Here is a 19,633-nt window from a genome sequence, read left to right on the forward strand (position 1 = left end):
CAATTTTGAAAAAATATATGCAATTTTGTAAGTACTTAAGTATGCTTTTTTTTTTTAATTTTTTTTTCAACGTTTTTTATTTATTTTTGGGACAGAGAGAGACAGAGCATGAACGGGGAGGGGCAGAGAGAGAGGGAGACACAGAATCGGAAACAGGCTCCAGGCTCTGAGCCATCAGCCCAGAGCCCGACGCGGGGCTCGAACTCCCGGACCGCGAGATCGTGACCTGGCTGAAGTCGGACGCTTAACCGACTGCGCCACCCAGGCGCCCCAAGTATTGCTTCTTTTGACATAGCAACACACAGAGTCCTTCCCCTTCTTGTTCTAAAAAGAGGAAATTACTTCAAATATCAAGGTGAATACCTAGGATTGAGAGAATTAATATCTTGGAGAAATTCAGAGCTACTCTTGCTTTACTTCTTACTGCTAGCTAGTAGAAATTTCTTTACCTACTTGCTTCTACTGAAATGAAGGGGAGGAAAAAAGCCACAGTGGACAACTGCAACTGTGATAAGCTGACAAAATTCCAGGGGTGCCTATCTGGCTCAGTCAGAAGAGCATGTGACTCTTGATCTCAGGGTTGTGAGTTCAGGCCCCACATTAGATATAGAGATTACTTAAATAAATAAACTAAAAAAAAAAAAAAGACAAAAATTATAGATGTGTTTATAGTGGAGCTTGAAGTAAATTAATCCAAGTTCATCAATTCTTCAAGTTAAAAAAGGGCGGGTAAGAAGAAATGGGCATGTTAAGTCTGCTAAAACCAACTGGACCCATATGGTTAGCCAGGAACAGTGGTCCCTTTCTCATCTGAGATTAAAATTTTATTCCTTGTCTCCCTGAGCAGCTGCTTCAAATTTTCAGGTATTGTCATGTGAAGCTTTAAGTGCTCATTAGAAATTCTCAGAGAGTATTCCCAAATCACCACATGGTGCTATACTCATTTTGGTGAGAGGTCTATCAACACAAATTATCTATTTCATCCTGAAAGTGTAAAAATTGGTCACCATGACATATAAAATACATGGTTTCTTTTCAACCAATGTATGCAGGTGACAACTGCATATGAATAGGAACAAGGATATATATATATGTATATATATATATATGTGTGTGTATATATATGTGTGTGTGTGTATATATGTATATGTATATACATGTGTGTATATATATGTGTGTGTATATATATATATACATGTGTGTATACATACACACACACACACACACATATATACATATTTTAAAGATAGAAGTAAAAAGTTCACATTTTCTACCTAAAGATAACAAGTATTTGAAACTTTTGGGAAAATAATCGTGTTATCTCCCTGTGACATCCTGCAATGATCCACATGGTTTCTGGAGAAGTGAAGAAAAAGAAACATGAAAAAGAGGCTGTAAGAGGAAAAAAAGAGATTATATGGGAAATAGTGTGAATTTTCCTAAGAATATGAATGATGAATAACCATCATAAGACTCCTCTAAAAACACCTCCATGTTTAATCCAGCCAAGTAAAAATTCACAATCCTAGTGATAAAGCCTACTCATACTAATGAAAATATCATTTCTCAATTATAGTAAACATACTTTATATGGAACTCTTTTAACCAAAAGAGGCAACAATATAAAACAATGCCAAACACTGCTTAGAAGTCTGATAGAAAATAAATATAATTCAAGTAATCATTCTTTTGAATAATTTTCAAGAAGTACATACCCTTTGCTACCTTTCAAGCACAGATTTTAAAATTCCAAAATTATTATTGTTAATTACAATACCTAAGTAGTTCCTATAATTTCTGTTGTTTAACCAGATTTCTATCAAAATCAGGACTTACTTTGTAGGACTGCAAACCAAACACAAAAACAACTGAGGGAAAAATTCTTTTAAAGTCTATTGCATCAATAAAAACACTCAAACATACTTTTCAAATAATTCCCCAAGTTTACTACCCCATTTTTTAAAAACCGCCATCTCTCATCTTCAGAAGCATTCCAAGGTTTACTTAGATTACCCCTGGAACTCAATGTTTAAATTCACCACATTAAGAAAAAAATAGACAAGAAAAATTCCAAGCCTACGAATTAAATCAAAGATGGATTCCCACTCTTGGCTCTTACCTACGATCCTCTGATTTGGGGATTGGGTTGGTGCAGCGTTGGCTGTTATATTTGGCCACATATTCACATTGCTTGAAGGGGGCAGTCTTGTCCTCCAGAACGTGTCTGATACAGAAAGCGTAGCCGTTGAGTCGCCGCTGCTTGCACAGTTTGGGGCTATATGAGCACAAGGGCTTATTGTCAACCTCAGAGAAGTGTATATGTTTCCCTTCATACATCACGTGACTCTATTCCTTGTGAACATCAGCTAAAAGACCACCACAAAAAAAGAAACCCAGATGATAAATCAGAGAGCATAAGGCAGATTTAAGTTGAGAATTTCACTGAGGGACTTCTGGCCCCACAGCCATACCTGATTTTAAATCTTCTGCACCATAGCAATGTTAAGAGAACCCCAAGGATACCACAGTTTGGAATGCTGCAGAATCAAGATGAAGCAGATTGTCTACAAAAATATCAAAAGGCCTAGTTAACAAATAGGAACATGAAAAGCTTGCTCACCTGGGAAGTGAAATTCTAGGATGTCACCCTTCCTAATGGGATGGATTCTTCATTGTAATCCATCATCCCGACATTAAGTTCAAATCATAAGAGACATGATAAAATATCAAGTTACCTTATCCCTCCAAATTGAACTAAATAACTTTTACTCTGGTTAAGTGTTGTAAGTACCTCAAAGTTACAAATGTCATAAACAGATGTCATAAGGTGGCAGGTCTTTTTTATTTCATTACTGGTGGCTGACTGCTGCATCTGTTTTCAGAGCCCAGATCTTTTCACAATACCGGTAGAATGAACCTACAGACCTAAAACTTCCCTCAGAAATTCAACATTTTTTGATATGTTGGCAAAATATTTGGCAATTTGCAACAAATGTTCCTATGAAATACAAAAAAAAAAAAAAGGAGGCAATCCCTATTTTAAAAGTCATTTTGCCTGTAATATTTTCCACATTTATCCCATCCAAACTATAAACTTCTTGAGCCCAAAGGCTCTTCACCCAATACACTGCTACCATTCAGCGCACTGCTATCCATAAACGCTGCTCCCAACTACACTAAATAGTCTAAGAATCATGACTTCTAAGAGTCTGGAGTTTTAGTAAACAAAATGCAAGTTAGAAATCACATAATGCCCACTACCTCTCTACACACAAAATGTCCAACAGGAACATCTACATATTGTAACTCCATATAGTCTACAATGAAACTGAATCAACTGATTTGTCAAGTCAGGACTGTATGTGGGCTGATGTGGTCTAACACTTTCTCCAGAACCCAAAAGTCACCCAGATGGCTGATGAAATAGCTTGGATCCTAGCTACAGAAAAACTCAAGAAATACTCTCTTCTTTACAAAACTGAATAGGAAATTCCTTACACCAATAAATGACAAGATACATAAATACTTAAAGGACTCAGAAGACAGGTTTGCCAAAATCTGCTACTTTCAGTGTTACCTTGAACAAATAATAAACGCTCAGTTTTCTCATATGCAAAATAGGGGTTAATAGTAGTAGCTATGTTACCATCACGTTGCTCTAAGGATCAAGTAGATAACAGAGCACACAACCCACCAAGTATCAAGCACTGAACAAATAGGAGTTACTAAAAAATGTCAATGCTGGGGCGCCTGTGTGGCTCAGTTGGTTAAGCTTCCAACTCCGGCTCAGGTCATGATCTCATAGGTTGTGAGTTCAAGCCTGCTTGGAACTCTCTCCCTCTCTCCCTGCCCCTCCCCCACTGGCTTTTTCTCTCAAAATAAACAAACTTAAAACAAACAAACAAAAAAATGTCAATGCTCTCCCAAGAAGACATCCAGATGGCCAACCGACACATGAAAAAATGCTCAGCATCACCCATCATCAGGGAACTACAAATCAAAACCACAATGAGATACCACCTTACACCTGTCAAAATGGCAACATTAACAACTCAGGCAACGACAGACGTTGGCAAGGATGCGGAGAAAGAAGATCTCTTTTGCATTGTTGGTGGGAATGCCAGCTGGTGCAGCCACTCTGGAAAACAGGATGGGGGGTTCCTCAAAAAAATAAAAATAGAACTACCCTACGACCCAGCAGTTGCACTACTAGGCATTTATCCACGGGATACAGGTGTGCTGTTTTGAAGGGACACATGCACCCCCATGTTTATAGCAGCACTATCCACAATAGCCAAAGTATGGAAAGAGCCCAAATGGCCAACAATGGATGAATGAATAAAGAAGACGTGGTATATATATACAATGGAGTATTACTCGGCAATCAAAAAGAATGAAATCTTGCCATTTGCAACTACGTGGATGGAACTGGAGGGTATTATACTAAGTGAAATTAGTCAAAGACAAATATGACTTCACTCATATGAGGACTTTAAGAGACAAAACAGATGAACCTAAGGGAAGGGAAACAAAAATAAAAACAGGGAGGGGGACAAAACAGAAGAGACTCATAAATACGGAGAACAAACTGAGGGTTACTGGAGGGGTCACAGGAGGGGGATGGGCTAAATGGGGAAGGGGCACTAAGGAATCTACTCCTGAAATCATTGTTGCACTATATGCTAATCTGGATGTAAATTTTAAAAAATAAAAAATAAAATAAAATTTAAAAATGCCAATGCTTTGGGGAGCCTGGGTGGCTCAGTCAGTTGAGGGACCAACCCTTGCTTTCAGCTCAGGTCATGTGTCTCCTGGATTGTGTGCTGGAGCCTCCACGTAGGCCTCTGCACCGACAGTGGGGAGCCTGCTTAGGATTCCCTCTCACCCCCTCTCTCTACCCCTCCCCCACTCATGCTGGCTCTCTCTCAAAATAAATAAATAAACCTTAAAAAAATGTCAAGAGGTGCCTGGGTGGCTCAATCAGTTAAATGTCTGGCTCTTGGTTTCGGTTCAAGTCCTGATCTAACTCTTCGGGAGTTTGAGCCCCACGTGAAGCACTGCACTGACAGTGCAGAGCCTGCTTGAAATTCACTGTCCTTCCCCTGCTCTCTCTCAAAAATAAATAAAATAAAAACTTTAAAAAAAATTTTTTAGGGGCGCCTGGGTGGCGCAGTCGGTTGGGCGTCCGACTTCAGCCAGGTCACGATCTCGCAGTCCGTGAGTTTGAGCCCCGCGTCAGGCTCTGGGCTGATGGCTTGGAGCCTGGAGCCTGTTTCCGATTCTGTGTCTCCCTCTCTCTCTGCCCCTCCCCCGTTCATGCTTTGTCTCTTTCTGTCCCAAAAATAAATTAAAAAAAAAAAAAAAAAAAAAAACGTTGAAAGAAAAAATAAATAAACATTAAAAAATTTTTTAAATAAATAACAGAACAAGACTGAGGGCAGGGATGGAGGGATATGATGGACCACCTTCACTTTTAAGACATATTCTAGGTTAACAATCACATCTGTGTAGATTGATGATTTCTCCTTTCTTTCCTATTTTTATACATCTTTTTTTCTCTATTTGAATTGGCTAGAACTGCTGGAATGATGCTAATAATAATGACAACAACTGTTATTCCTGTTAAATGAGAATTGCTTACCGTCAACAGTAGGAATAATGCAAACTTTTTATAAGACATATTTCCTATCATGTTAAGAAGTATCAAGTAATTTCTATTAAGAGTTGTTTAGGGGCACCTGGGTGGCTCAGTCGGTCGAGTGTCCGACTTGTGCTAAGGTCATGATGAGCCCTGCGGTGGGCTCTGTACTGACAGCTCAGAGCCTGGAGCCTGCTTCAGATTCTGTGTCTCCTCCTTCCTCTGCCCCTCCCCTGCTCATGCTCTGTCTCTCAAAAATAAACATTAAAAAACAAATAAAGAGTTGTTTCTTTTTTAAAATAAACTCAGAACTGATCGTTTTTTTACCAAATTCTTTTTCAGCTTCTCAAGAGAAAATCATTTTTCTCTTTTATACTTTTAAAAACACGGCACTTAGTATTTCTCATTAGTGATGTATTTAGTATTTCCTGATTTCCTGATACTTCATCCTGGGATGAAGGCAACTTGGTCATCATGTATTATTCTTTTAATGCGTCACTAAATCACACTTGCTAATTTTTAGGATTTTTGTAATTTGAGACTGGTCTAGTGTTTAGTTTTTGTGTGCTTTTTCAGAATTTGGTATCAAAATAATATTTCAAAAAATAACTTAGCAAATCTCTTTTCCTATGTACTAGAACAAGTTAAAAAGCACTGCAGTTATGTTTCTTAGAAGGATGCCTGGGCCTCGTGTTTTGTGTAGATCAGGTTTTCATACTTACCTGCACGCAATTTAGCAATAGGACCACTTACATTTAATTTCCTAAATATCCGTGATGCATTCTCTGACTCTGCGTCTGTTCATACACAGGTGACTCGTGCTTTCTCCCTTTGCTCATGATTAGGCTCAATGGGGGTTTATCTGTTTAAAACTGTTACCAACATCTTAAAAGAAAGGTTCAAATCTCTTAGATTTATTAATACCTCCAAGTATGTTTTCTAAATCCATCAACTTCTGCTTTTATATTTGCTAATACCTCCTTTCTGCTTTCTTTCCATTTTATTATTATTATTTTGTAACTTCTTGGGATGAATTCTTCTCCTCTATCATTCTTTTCTTTAGTAATTTACTTATATCTATGAATTTTCCGCTGAGTACGACTTTAGCCATATTCCGTAAGAACACACAGAATTCTGATGATTGGTATTACTAGTTGATACGGATTTGATTTTTCAATTTTTCCTTTAGCCCAAGAGTTGTTTAATTGTCTCAGCTGGCAGAGTTTTATGCTTTCCTTCGCTTTAGTTCTATAAGAATAAGGAGAATATGGATATATCTCTGCTTTTTGGATTTGACTGATATTTTCTCTGGGCTGTAATAGGGTATGCTTGAAAAAGTATTCATTGTTTCCATGGTGTGCTGTTTGCTATTCCGTATATCATGCTATTACCTTTTCCTTTTAAGTTTTCTAAAGCACAGTTTTAGATCATGGGTCAGCAAACTGGCTTAAAGGACAAATTTGGCCCACTACCTGTTTTTGTAAATAGTTTTACTGGAACACTGTCCTGTTCATTCATTTTACATGCTGTCTATGGCTGCCTTCACATCGTAATAGAGCTGAGTAGTTACAAAAGAGAGCGTATGGTCATGACACTTAAAAAACTCACTAAATCAATCAATCTCTAAAATATTATTTGCTGGTCCCTTTTCAGATGCATCTCTTAATGGATGTAACTTTTTTGTCCCAATCTGTCATTTTCTTCTAATAAATGAGTAGTATCTAATTTATAATTTTATATTTATTTACATGACAAGTAGTTTGTCCTAATTTTATTTTTTTTGTATTGCTTTTAGCTTTTAATTTTTTATTAAAAATTTCACTATATAGTCTGTTTTCCTGGAAGATTTATAGTCTGTGCCCTTTAGATAACATCTCTTCACTCCACACTAAGAAAAGAAATTGGTATATGATTGACCCTCTGAATAATGTGAGAGTTAGGTGCACCAACACCCTACATAGTCAAAAATCTATATATAACTTTTGACTTCCCAAAAACTTACCTACTAATAGCCTATTGTTGACTGGAAGTCTTACTAATAACATTAAATAGTTGATTAACACATATTTTGCATGTTATATGTATTATATACCATATTCTTCTCTATTTTCATTTTGTAACTACCCAATCTCCAATTTTTCCCTTATATTTCTGTACTGCCATAGTTTATAACATTATAATATTTACACTTACATTTATTTAATGCTAATCACTAACCCTTTTAACTTAGTGTTCAATTCATCTATTAATTCAGTAGTTTATAATACAGTCACCTCCCTTCTCCAGCCTTGCCCCGCACCCTGCAGGGCTGACTTAGGAGAACTATGCTGTGCTTTTTCTGTTCGGAAATATGTGTCAATTGATATTATACTTACACGATAGCTTACCTGGACATAAAATGCCTGGGTCATATTTTTTTTGTCTAGTGACCTTGTGTATTTTTTTTTTTTCCATTTTGACTTAATAATAAGTCTTTACATTTAAAGATTAGAAACCATTCTAGAATTTCAAGTCTTTTATTAGGGGAAACTCTTCCTTAATGTCTTGGTAAGTTCTTTCTGTTTCAATGATTCTATTCTTCAGGGGTTATCAATTATTGGTATGTTAGATTTACCATGCTCCGTATCTATCACTCCCTTTTACTTTTTCCATTTTGGATTGCTCAAATCTCTCAAGCTTACCTCCATTATTCCCAACAAGAGTGTATCTGATGCTTTGAAAGTGACCTTCATTTCTATAATAACTACATATTTATTTTTTTCTTTTGTAACCTGTTCTATCAGCTCACTCTTACCTCGTCCCATTGTCTTAACATTGATTTCTTGAGCTTTGTCTCCTCTTTAAACTCCTGCTTCAGAGAAGCCATCTCACCCCCAACTCACCCCCAACTCCACACACCACCTGTCACCATAGGGAACTGTGTTCATAATTTTCACTTGCTGGGCTCTTTCTGGAAATGATTATCACCAACACTCTTCCCTTGAAGCTTGACTCAATGCTGAACTTGTCTCCCCAACTCACAGAGGCCCAAAGGCCATAGATTTTCAGGGGATGATAATGCAGGCTTCCTTCATTTCTCTTCAGTGGACCAAGATCAGCAGCTGTGAAGATAGGTGCTTCCAGTTTCTCCTCTACTCTAAACTTCTCGCAAAAACAGTATCACTGCAGTCCATAATTCAGCCCTCCCTCTGGCCATTCAGGGAGCCCAATGTACGTACCAACTCTGCCATTCCACATATGCAGGTCATTGGTTTTGCTCCCAAGGTGTGTCAGCTATTTGCGAGAAAGCTGCATCCTCACTTTGCCTGAGATAACGCTCTCCCGGCGTGTTCTTACCTTGACTCAATTTTCACTGCACTTAACCAGCACTCATTCACTTATTCTGGTTATAAGGTTTTGTTAGTTACCAAAGAATGAGTTGCTTTTGTTTCTCACGCTCCTTGTTACTTCTAGTTGGTTTGAAGAGAACAAAGATGTCAGTACTCTTTATATTTTAAAATTCTGTATGGTAAAATATATCAAAATAAAACCAAAATCATAAAACAAATGTATTACCCAATTTTTTGTAAGAAATCCATTGCTTCTGTAATCAATTATTTTTTATTTTAAAGAATCAATATGCTATTTAAAAAGTTAATAAACTTGGGGTGCCTGGGTGGCTCAGTCAGTTAAGTATCCAACCTTGGCTCAGGTCATGATCTCATGGTTCGGGAGTTCGAGCCCTGCACTGATTGGGTTCTGCACTCTCAGTGCAGAGCCTGCTTGGGATTTTCTCTCTTTCCCTCTCTCTCTCTCTCTCTCTCTCTCTCTCTCTGTGTCTCTCTCTCAAAATAAATAAACTGTATTTATTTAAAAATAAATAGTTAATAAAGTTGATTCAATTCATTTCACTATGTGAAATCCACATGACTCTAGCTTTAATGGCAAGTATTTACTAATCACTTGTGAAAAGTTCATCATTTTCTCAGAAGCTGTGGAAAATAGTAAAAGACACAATTTTTAACTAATACAACACTGTGTTAACTAAATGGAATTAAGATAAAAACCTAAATTTAGAAAAAAGACATAATTTTTGCCTTTAGATGATATCGCCTATGAGACAAGATGCATTCAAAAGGAAGTGTACAATTGGAGGCCCTCATGACAGCTGAGCGGCCCAGGCTCCTCTAGTCTCATCAAATCTAAGAAGCTGCTCCCTCTGTCTAGAGCAGTGGACATCTTCCCTGTTCGTGCTCCCACCTGGGGCCAGACCTAGTCCAATCCTTCAGAAGCCAGCTTAGTCATGGCCACCTACAGATTCCCAAAGGCTGGGTTAGGTACATGCTCCTCTGAGGTATTCCATGCATTTCCCTGTTTCAGTGATCATCACATTCCACTGTAACTGCCTATTCTGCTGTCTTCTCTCCTAAAAAATAAGTTCCCAGATGGACAAACCATTTTCTGTTCATCATTATATCCCAGGGCCTAGCACAGTGCCCAGAAGTTAACAGGTGCTCAATAAATAGGTGCCGCTTACATAAATAGCTTCTGTGACAGTAATTCTTAATTCCAGGTGGTCTACCTAAAACAGAGGTTACAATTCACCCAGGGATCATTAAATAATTTAAAATCACTAAACTGGCACTTCGGACAGTCTATACAGTAATTTCTAATAGCCACAGTCATATACCAAGAGAAAGTTAGTATAATTGAGAAACTTTAGGGGCGCCTGGGTGGCTCAGTTGGTTAAAAGTCCAACTTTTGCTCAAGTCATGATCTCACAGTCTATGAGTTCGAGCCCCACGTTGGGCTCTGTGCTGACAGCTTAGAGCCTAGAGCCTGCTTCAGATTCTGTCTCCCTCTCTCTCTGCCCCTCCCCCACTCGTGCTGTCTGTCTGTCTGTCTCTCTCTCTCTCTCTCTCTCTCTCTGTCTCTCTCAAAAATAAACCTTAAAAAAAATACAGAAACTTTAAAGTTTTTATGAAGTAACATCAAATAGATATCATATAAAGTGGCACCCAATGTCTATTCAGCAAATAATGTTTAAAAAATAAGTAAGAAAGGGGGCGCCTGGGTGGCTCAGTCGGTTAAGTGTCCAACTTCAGCTCAGGTCACGATGTCACAGCTCGTGGGTTTGAGCCCCGCATCGGGCTCTGTGCCTACAGCTCAGAGCCTGGAGCCTGCTTCCGATTCCGTGTCTCCCTCTTTCTCTGCCCTTCCCTTGCTTGCGCTCTCTCTCTCTCAAAAATAGATAAACATTTAAAAAATAATAATAATAAATAAAGTAAGAAAAAAGTGACCTTGTAATTTTTCTGTAAGTCTAACACTATTCTGGGATACCTGGGTGGCTCAGTTGGTTGAGGGTAAGACACTTGCGAGCGTCCAACACTAGATTTAGGCTCAGGTCGTGATACCAGGGTCATGGGATCCAGCCCCACTTCTGGCTCCCCTGCAAAGGGCTCTGTGCTGAGCGTGAGGCCTGCTTGAGATTCTCTCTCTCCTTCTGCCCCTCCCCCATGCACATGCATGCTCTCTCTAAAATAAAAAGAAACAAAAACCAAAAAAACCCAAAAAAACATTGTAAAATAATGTAAGTAAGAATGCCTTCAAATCTGCCAATTCAACCTTTTCTTTTTTTTTTTTTTTTTTTTTTTTTTTTTTTTTGAGAGAAAGAGAGCTTGCCCGCGAGCAGGGGAGGGGCAGCGTGGTGGTGAGCACCCTAAGCAGGCTCCACACTAGGCCCAGAGCCCCACAAGGGCTCCATCTCACTACCAGGAGAGAACTCGAGGCAAAATCAAGAGGCCAACACTTAACCAACGGAGCCACCCATGCACCCCATATTCAGATTCTTTCTAACTCAAAGAATTCACTGTCTACCCACCTGCCCTCTTCAGTATTTGCCACAAGGTGCCAAAGCTCTTGCCAAGGACCTCTAAGACATTACAGAATGGTGTTTAATTTCAACATCTTAGAAACAACTTCTATTTAACCTTAATTTTTTTCTATCTACCTGTGATCAATTTTTCTTCCCATTTCTTTGATTTTTAATATTTTAAAGTTCCACTAAAAACCAACTTTATATCATTCTACGTTTTGAACAACCAACACTTCGCCATTTTCAAATCTCTCTTTTAAATGCTCAATTTAATCTTCATACTTAATATTTCCAATTCCCTAATGTATTCAGACTCACTTTATATACCATAAAAGGAAAGAATGTTGGAGGAGAATGGCCCTGTGCTTTGAAATCTAGCTTCCTTCTAAATGAATTACTATTTAATATCAAAATCACTTTGTCTATAAACTGGACACAACTCTTCATCTGGTCTTCTCTACATTAATGGGTTTTTAATTAAAGAAGAAATCATAACAAAAGCACTAAAGTAGATCTCAGAAAAAAAAGAAACCTATTTTTTTTTTCATTTTTTACATGTAGCCTCCTACAACTGACGTGATTTACCCCTAACTCCAAAGGTGAAGTTCACATAGCCTTCACTCCTTAACATTTGTTGTAAGACATAAAGAGGAAACGTATAAAGTCCAAATGGTCTTAACCAAATTATTACTGTCTAATCCATGAAGAAGAAAAACTATACCTAAACTCTATTTTTTAACACATGATCAGTATCACTTGGAAAAGATAAAAAAAATCCCAACCACACTCAATTTATTGACAGCAATAGTAGATATTATCTTCTGCTGTGGAAATAACTGGTTTGGACTGTGAGTGGATCTGTGCTCCCTTAAAGAACACAATGCAAGTAACTGAACACTAGAGAGCAGAATATATGCCGTTATTTATTACTAAAAGGCAAATGTAATCACTACTGAGAATAGTCTCACAGAATTAGTATTTCCACAGCAAACATATCCACATACTGGAATTCAAGAGTGGGAAATAATGGTTAGGTATAAAATCTTAAAAAACAAACAAACAAACAAACAACCTTCCTCGGTATTATATTATAATGCTGAGTTTAACTGGAAAAGAAAACACTTCCTTCCCATAGTTTCTTCTTTCAAATACAGCCGAAGAAGATATTAAGCAGGGAGAAAAGACAAGCCTTTAACAAAGCAACCTATGGCCCTTTCAGTCTTCCCACAGCAACACATAAACCAATCTGACCAAAATATGAACATTATTCTCTTTGGGACTGCCACTGTACCACATCCATGCGGAAACTCTGCATGTCATTACTGTTCTTTTGAGTCTCATGTTTCAGAAGCATGTTCATTTCACTGCCACAGCAGATTCCCCTAATTGCTCTCTGTAATTGTATAGTTTAGCCCCTTTTAGGAGCCTAGACTTACGACATACCTTACAATTTTTTTAAATCGAGCACTTTAATTCCCAGAATGTTAGCTTTCTTAACATATTTAATACAATGAAAAAAAAATTTACTTATCCCTGAGTCCTATACTTTCAAGGCTCAAAAAACTTTTCTACCCATGCTATGCTTTTTAAAATTATTTTTGTTATGATGGTTTTTTCTTTTTTTTTTTTTTGAGAGAGAGAGAGAGCACGTGTGCATGAGTGGGTGAGAGGGGCAGAGGGAGAGAGAAAATCTTAAGCAGGCTCCACACCCAGCAAGGAGCCTGAGGAGGGACCTGAACTGATCCCATGACCCTGGGGTCAGGACCTGAGCCAAAATCAAGAGTCAGACACTCAAGCAACCGAGACACCTAAATGCCCCTTAAGCTTTCTTTGAAGTTTTTTTTTTTTTTAATTTCTTTTAATGTTTATTCACTTTTGAGAGAGAGAGTGAGTGGGGGAGGGGCAGAGAGAGAGGGAAACAGGATCCGAAGCAGGCTCCAGGCTCTGAGCTGTCAGCACAGAGCCTGAAGTGGGGCTCGAACTCACAAGCTATGAGATCATGACTCACAAGCTAGGAGAACTCACAAGCTGTGAGATCGGACGCCCAACCGAATGAGCCACCCAGGCACCCCTGAAGTTAAGTTTTCATTCAACTTCATGGAGCACCAAAAGGTAGTGAGATACTAAACAGATAAGTATACTGATTAAAAAACAAAAAAACCAAAAAAACTAACATCGCACATAGCAATGTGAAAAGCGGTAAAATTAAGACTCGGAAATGAAAATCTTCCCGCTGATGTGATCTGAAGAGAAAGATCAGTGAGAAAAATTGCCTATCACCCCAAAACATAAACGATATTCAGCATAAAGTTCAAACTAAAATACTTGAAAATAAACCAAATAAATGCTTATTGAACATCTATTATGTGCCAAATACTTTGCTGTACAAATGAGTCTGCATTATGAATTTAAATTAACATGGCCCTTAAGCTAGTTGAATTCCTTGGCTGATTAATTAGAAAGGGAAGAAGGACAGTTCTGTGGCAGGTGTCAGTACTCCTCGGCTCTAGCGCATGTCAGAGATGGTGCTCCAATCTGGTTCTGCTAAGTACTAGGTGTGTGACCTTGGGCAAGTTATTAGGTTCCAGTTTTCTCCTATGTAAAAGAGAGGACTATAATAGTATGCACCTCACTGAGTCCTTCAGGAGAATTAAATTAGGTATTTCATGAACCGTACTTAGCATGGAACCCAGCACATAGTAATCACTTAATCTTAACTACTATTAGAAGCAGTAAGAAGTAGTTTATTGGTATTATTATTTTAATCTAGAATCTGCAGGGCTAAAATGCACTCTCCAGCTGCTAGTGGTTTTCTGAATGGTACAGTGTAATTCTCCATTAAGTCAGGGCCTCCCACCTTCTTGGAGCTAGAGTAACAGAATCCACTAGGAATAAACCATATAATCTACATTAAAAATCCAGTGTTAAAAATATTTTCTATGTTCTATAGAGTCACTATATCCTGATATTCTCGTGATGCGAAACATCAACTCAATGAGCAGTGTTTGATTTGGCTGCAGCATTGATGAGGTCCACTTAATAAACCTTTACAACAAAGGCTCCTGAGTCCCTATGCAAGCCACGGTCACATTCCATTGGGACAGAAACCCTATATTGCAGGACCAGAAGAAAAACTAAGTTATAGCTATAGTCCTCAAAGTTCTTTTGTTCTAAGAACCTGAAACTAATGGCCTCTTTGTTGCTAAATTCCACACACACTTTTCCATCCCTATCTTACTTAACCTCTGCAGTGTTTCACACTGTTGACCACTTTCTCTTTCTTGAAAAGCTCTCCTTTCTGGCAGCTCGTGGATTCCTTTCTCTTGCTCCCACACTTAAATGTCAATGTTCCCCAAGACTTTCTTATTCTTATTTTGTAGGGATGGATGCAAGGTGAAACGCCTAAATGGGCCACAAGGGTGGGACAGGGACAGACTTTGCTCCTCTAAAGGTGGCTGACTCAAACCAGTTCTAGCAAGTTGTTGTGATATTAAAAAAAAGAAGAAAAGAGATAAATGCAGACCCAAGGTTTCTAAATCTTAGCATTTTCAAAAGGCAAGAATCCAGATTTCCCATTAAATTGTTAAAAAGAGATGCGTGACCTCAAGCAAGTCACTTTATAAATCGGTTTCCTCATCTATGAAATGGCAGTGATAGGGGCACCTGGGTGGCTCGGTCGGTTAAGCGTCCGACTTCGGCTCAGGTCATGATCTCACGGTCCGTTGGAGCCCCACGTCGGGCTCTGTGCTGACAGCTCAGAGCCTGGAGCCTGTTTCAGATTCTGTGTCTCCCTCTCTCTCTGCCCCTCCCCTGTTCATGCTCTGTCTCTCTCTATCTCAAAAATAAATAAACGTTAAAAAAAAAAAAAAAGAAATGGCAGTGATAAAGTCACAAATTTTACATAAAGTGAATAAAACAAAACATTTCTACAGCCCCTCATTTTATCTTCCACTCTACATCTACCCCAAGACTACAGGTTATGATCCCAAGTTTAGTTTCAAAACACATGTACGAATCGTAAACACACCTAAATGCATTCTTCTGGAGAAGAATCCAGAGTCCATCAGATTCCCCCCAAAAGACTTCAGAACCAGACTAAGCCAAATGTTTCTGCTTCTACAGCTTTAGCTGTCATCTCCACGACACGATCCCCAAATCGACATCTGGCCAACCTATGCAGACCACTTTACCTCTGTGACCAGCCTGTCCACTGACTTGTCTCCATCTCCACTGTCATTCCCAATGCCTCAGTTCAAACCTTGCATCTCTTCTTAACAGCTTCCTCTCTGGTCTATTCCAGTCTTGCTCTCCTTCACTCCAATCTTTGTACAACTCAGATCCTCTGAAACGCAAATAATTTCTTTGGCCAAAGCCCTTCAGGGTCTGCTCACGAATGTAAAAGGAATCCAAACTCTGGAGCCCATCACTTAAACTCCCAAGAACCTGACCAGGCTGACCTCTCCCCCTCCCACTATTTATTCCTATTCCTACAACTCCTACAATTTGCAACACAGAATACTCTTTTGTCCTCAGGCATTTATTCCTACTAGCAGGTCCCACCTCTCCGAATGCCTTTCTAACTCCTCCCATTCGCTTAGGGCAGAAACCCTAAAAGTCTAGAAACCCTGGAAAGTCCTTCTTTTCTTTGAGGCTTACCCCTAGGCCAGAATAAATAGGTTCTCTTCCTCCAGGCTAATCTATCCCTTATCATTTAATGTTGTAAATGTCAGCCTTTCCCCCCCCCCCCCCCCGCCCCACCCCTAGACTAAAAACTCCTCAAGGGCAGAGAATGTGTCGCAGTATTACAAGGCCACAGTGACCAAGAGGAAACTAATCTGGTAAATGAATGAAACAACACTGGTTCTGGCAACTTCCACCATCACCCCAGGTAAACATCCCACCCTCCTAAGGTGAGCCCACCAAAGTCACAGACTTCCTCAAAGCTCTGCAGCCCCCCCACCCCAACACACACACACAAGCAGGCAGATAACTACAAGGCTTTCAAGGGAGCAGCTGGAAGTAAAGTAAACCCGCTTTCGATGCCCACTGGAGTACTTACCAGTCCTTTACATCTGCCAACTCACAGAATCCAACGGCTAGACCACCATCAAGCTGCTGAAACTTCTGTGAAAATCCTGCTAACTTTTCAGTGGCACAAAAAGGTATTTGCCCCATGAAGGCAATTATAATATTCTATCTGTACTCAAATACAGTATCAGTATTAAATTCTTAGTATTGGTAATACATACGGAGCCAAGAGCTTCTGGACATTGAAAACACATCCATAATACGAAGAATCTTTAGAGGAAAACATTATATAAAAGTCACGCACCAGGCACCATCTTAAAAACTATGCGCAACTCCTCATTTAACTGTCACGGCAACCCTATGATAAAGGTATTATTATCACCCCTTTTCACAGATGAAGAAACCGAGACTTAATGAAATTAAGTCAATTGGTCCAAGTCACGTGAGATTCCAGGCTGGTCTGAGGTCAGAACCCAAACAACCAACACGAAGCTACACAACACTTAAATTCAAGATCCTAAGATTCAGCTGCGTGCACATCCAATCACACAAGGAGAGAAAACACAACCAAAAATGTTAACAGTGGTTATACCTCTGAGTGTGATAGATAGACAGGGCCGAGTGGGGTGAATATGAGCTAGTATAACTTGTAGTCAGAAAAAAGCAAACAAATAGAAGAAATGGTATTTAGATGGTTTAAAAAAAAAAAAAAAGGTTAAGGTGGGTTAGGAGAATAGTTAATGAGCACCTACCAAGAGCCAAGCACATAGGCCATCTCATCTAATCCTTACGCCAAAAAATGTTCTATTTCCGTTTTACAGATAAAGAAACTAAACATTAAGTAACGCTCCCAGTGGAAGAGCTGGGATCAGAACCCAAAGCCCAGTCGAAATGTGCCTGACTGCAGGATACCACACGACAACTAAAATTTAACCGAAAAGCTGTTCAAAAACAAATCACATTCTGGGAAAGAATCAGAACCAAGAAGCCTGGCATAGTAAGTGCAAGGTGAAAAAAAACAGAGGCCTAAGGTTTTAACTTGAAGCTTTAGTCACTAGTTATCTCTGAAAGTGTCTCAAAGAGCCAGAAGCATTGTCTAAAACTAGCCATCACAGGGAGGACCCTGGGACAGACCTGTACCTGATGGAGTGGGAAGGAGATTCCATTGCTGTTTGTTTTGCAAAGCAGAGTCGTATTAGCATAAGTTAAATGGACTTAAATGTGACTCCATTGTCAAAGCAGCAGAGTATCTGCTTTGGGGACAATTTGCTGCTTCCAGCCCAGACTCACCCATTCATCTATTGTTTACAAGTTCCCAGGTGTGTGGGGGGAGAAATGAGGTGTTACAAGTCTGAGACTATTGCTAACTGTATTCAGATATAAATGACCTCTCATTACCCAGAACTACTGTTCCAAACCTGGACGGTGAGAGCGGCTAACCCTTAGGGAACATCTCTGGTAAGAATGAATGGATCAGCACTTTTTTTGACAGGACATGTTTGAATGCTCTGACTTTGAAATTTTAAAATCCATATAAACTACAATCTCATTTCTCTAAAATAGCAATAATATGATTTACTGAGGAAAATAGCTGGGGCGGGGGCCTACACACATTTCCTTATACAATCTTTCAGAAGAAATAAGATGCGATTATTTCACTTACAAATTACAATAAACATCTGCTTTTGAAACTAAATACTTAATAGTGAAACATATATTAATTACCTTAGCAATCTAAAATTAACTCAATATTTGCCCTGAAACTCTTATTAGTTTCAAATAAAATACAACTTTTAAAAGTGTCAAATCTTCCATTCCTTCAAGAATAAAGTAGCCCATGACACAATTAGATTAGGAAATTTCTGTAGGTTTGGGACAGGGTGGGAAAAAGCAGAAAACTCTGGGATTTGTACATACAGTTTTTGAAAGCTTGGGAAAGTGAAGTCAATAATATACCTTAAAGCTAGCAAATTATGGGGCAAAGATTTTTTTTTTAATCCTAAAATGTTCTAGGAAAAGAGACTCACTGAACGATTTCTTCCATCCAACATGCTCTAAAAATAAGGGCAAGCTATAATAGAAGTAACAATTCTGAGTACACAAGTACATGAAAACGTCCAAGTCAATAAGCAATTTCAATTAATCGATAAAGTTGAACAACCATTAAGCGTAATTTGCATTTTTGTATGAAATCCATGCCTCAAATATCAAGCTTTCCTTAAGTAAAATGCTAAATGGCTGGATATCTATCATTGTGGAGAAACAGGAGTTTTATTTTAGGCAGACAAAAGGAAAAGACAGACAGAAGAATCATAGGAGGAGTCTCGCTTCCACGCCCGACAGGAGTCAGACCAAGTCATGGGTGATCCATAGCTCTGCTCAAGTGCCAGCTTCTCACTAGGTAACAGTGCTGGGGGGGTGTGGGGAGGGGGGCTGTGTGGTCAGAATGTGGAACACCTCTGCCCATGAACGACAGCCTGACACCGGGCAGGACACACACACAGACACACAACATAATAGCCTGGGTCCGCTAAAAAAAGAAGGGGGGAAAAAAAAACAAAAAACGAAAGAGGAAAAATAACTTGCAAACTTTTGCCCACACCAGGGGCTGGTAGTGGGGGCAGGGGACATTTAACATTTCCACTTCCATACTAGACCACAACCAAAAGGTGGTTAAGTGTAGCCACAGGAAACATCCCATCCCTGAAAACCAGGAAATCGAGATCTGGAAATTTAAGTTTTTTACTTTTGTTTGTTTGTTTGTTTGTTTTTGCAACTTGCAAAGCTCGTGGCACCAAAATAAAACTAAAATTGAACCCGTTTAAACATAGGGAAAAAAAAAAAAATACCAAAACCACACTGTGCCAGCTTCGTTCAGTTCCCTGAGGGCTCTTCCACAGACCCTTCTGAGTTGTGGCAATAACAAGTTTCCTTAAAAATCCCCATTTTTCGATGTCTAGGGTCGGACATAATATCACATTAATCCAAGTAGTTATTGTCACAATAAATAAGTCACTCATCCTTAAACTGTAGACCTGGTTTCAGAAGCTGCCCTGCCCACCTCCTCTCCCTCCTCCTAATTTTTATTGCTTCCAAGCGTTCTGACAACCAGG

The 19,633-nt window shown here is 39.0% G+C and overlaps 1 protein-coding gene across 4 annotated transcripts in view; it reads right to left on the reverse strand.

Moving 5' to 3' along the window:
- Nucleotides 1-19,633, reverse strand: part of INO80D (INO80 complex subunit D) — a 69,863-nt gene that overhangs the window by 49,503 nt on the left and 727 nt on the right. For 2 of the 4 annotated variants that reach the window (XM_040475980.1, XM_040475978.1), the window contains exons 2-3: nucleotides 2,472-2,564; nucleotides 2,120-2,366 (exon numbers count right to left, since the gene is read on the reverse strand). In XM_040475980.1, the coding sequence (XP_040331914.1) occupies nucleotides 2,120-2,337 (218 nt within the window). In that variant the 5' untranslated portion in view covers nucleotides 2,338-2,366; nucleotides 2,472-2,564. The remainder of the gene's footprint in view (nucleotides 1-2,119; nucleotides 2,367-2,471; nucleotides 2,565-19,633) is intronic. The other 2 variants (XM_040475982.1, XM_040475981.1) reach the window with 2 other exon arrangements.

The sequence above is a fragment of the Herpailurus yagouaroundi genome, unplaced genomic scaffold (genome assembly GCF_014898765.1).
Source record: "Herpailurus yagouaroundi ecotype Mexico unplaced genomic scaffold, PumYag 140, whole genome shotgun sequence".
Taxonomy (NCBI): Eukaryota; Metazoa; Chordata; class Mammalia; order Carnivora; family Felidae; genus Herpailurus; species Herpailurus yagouaroundi.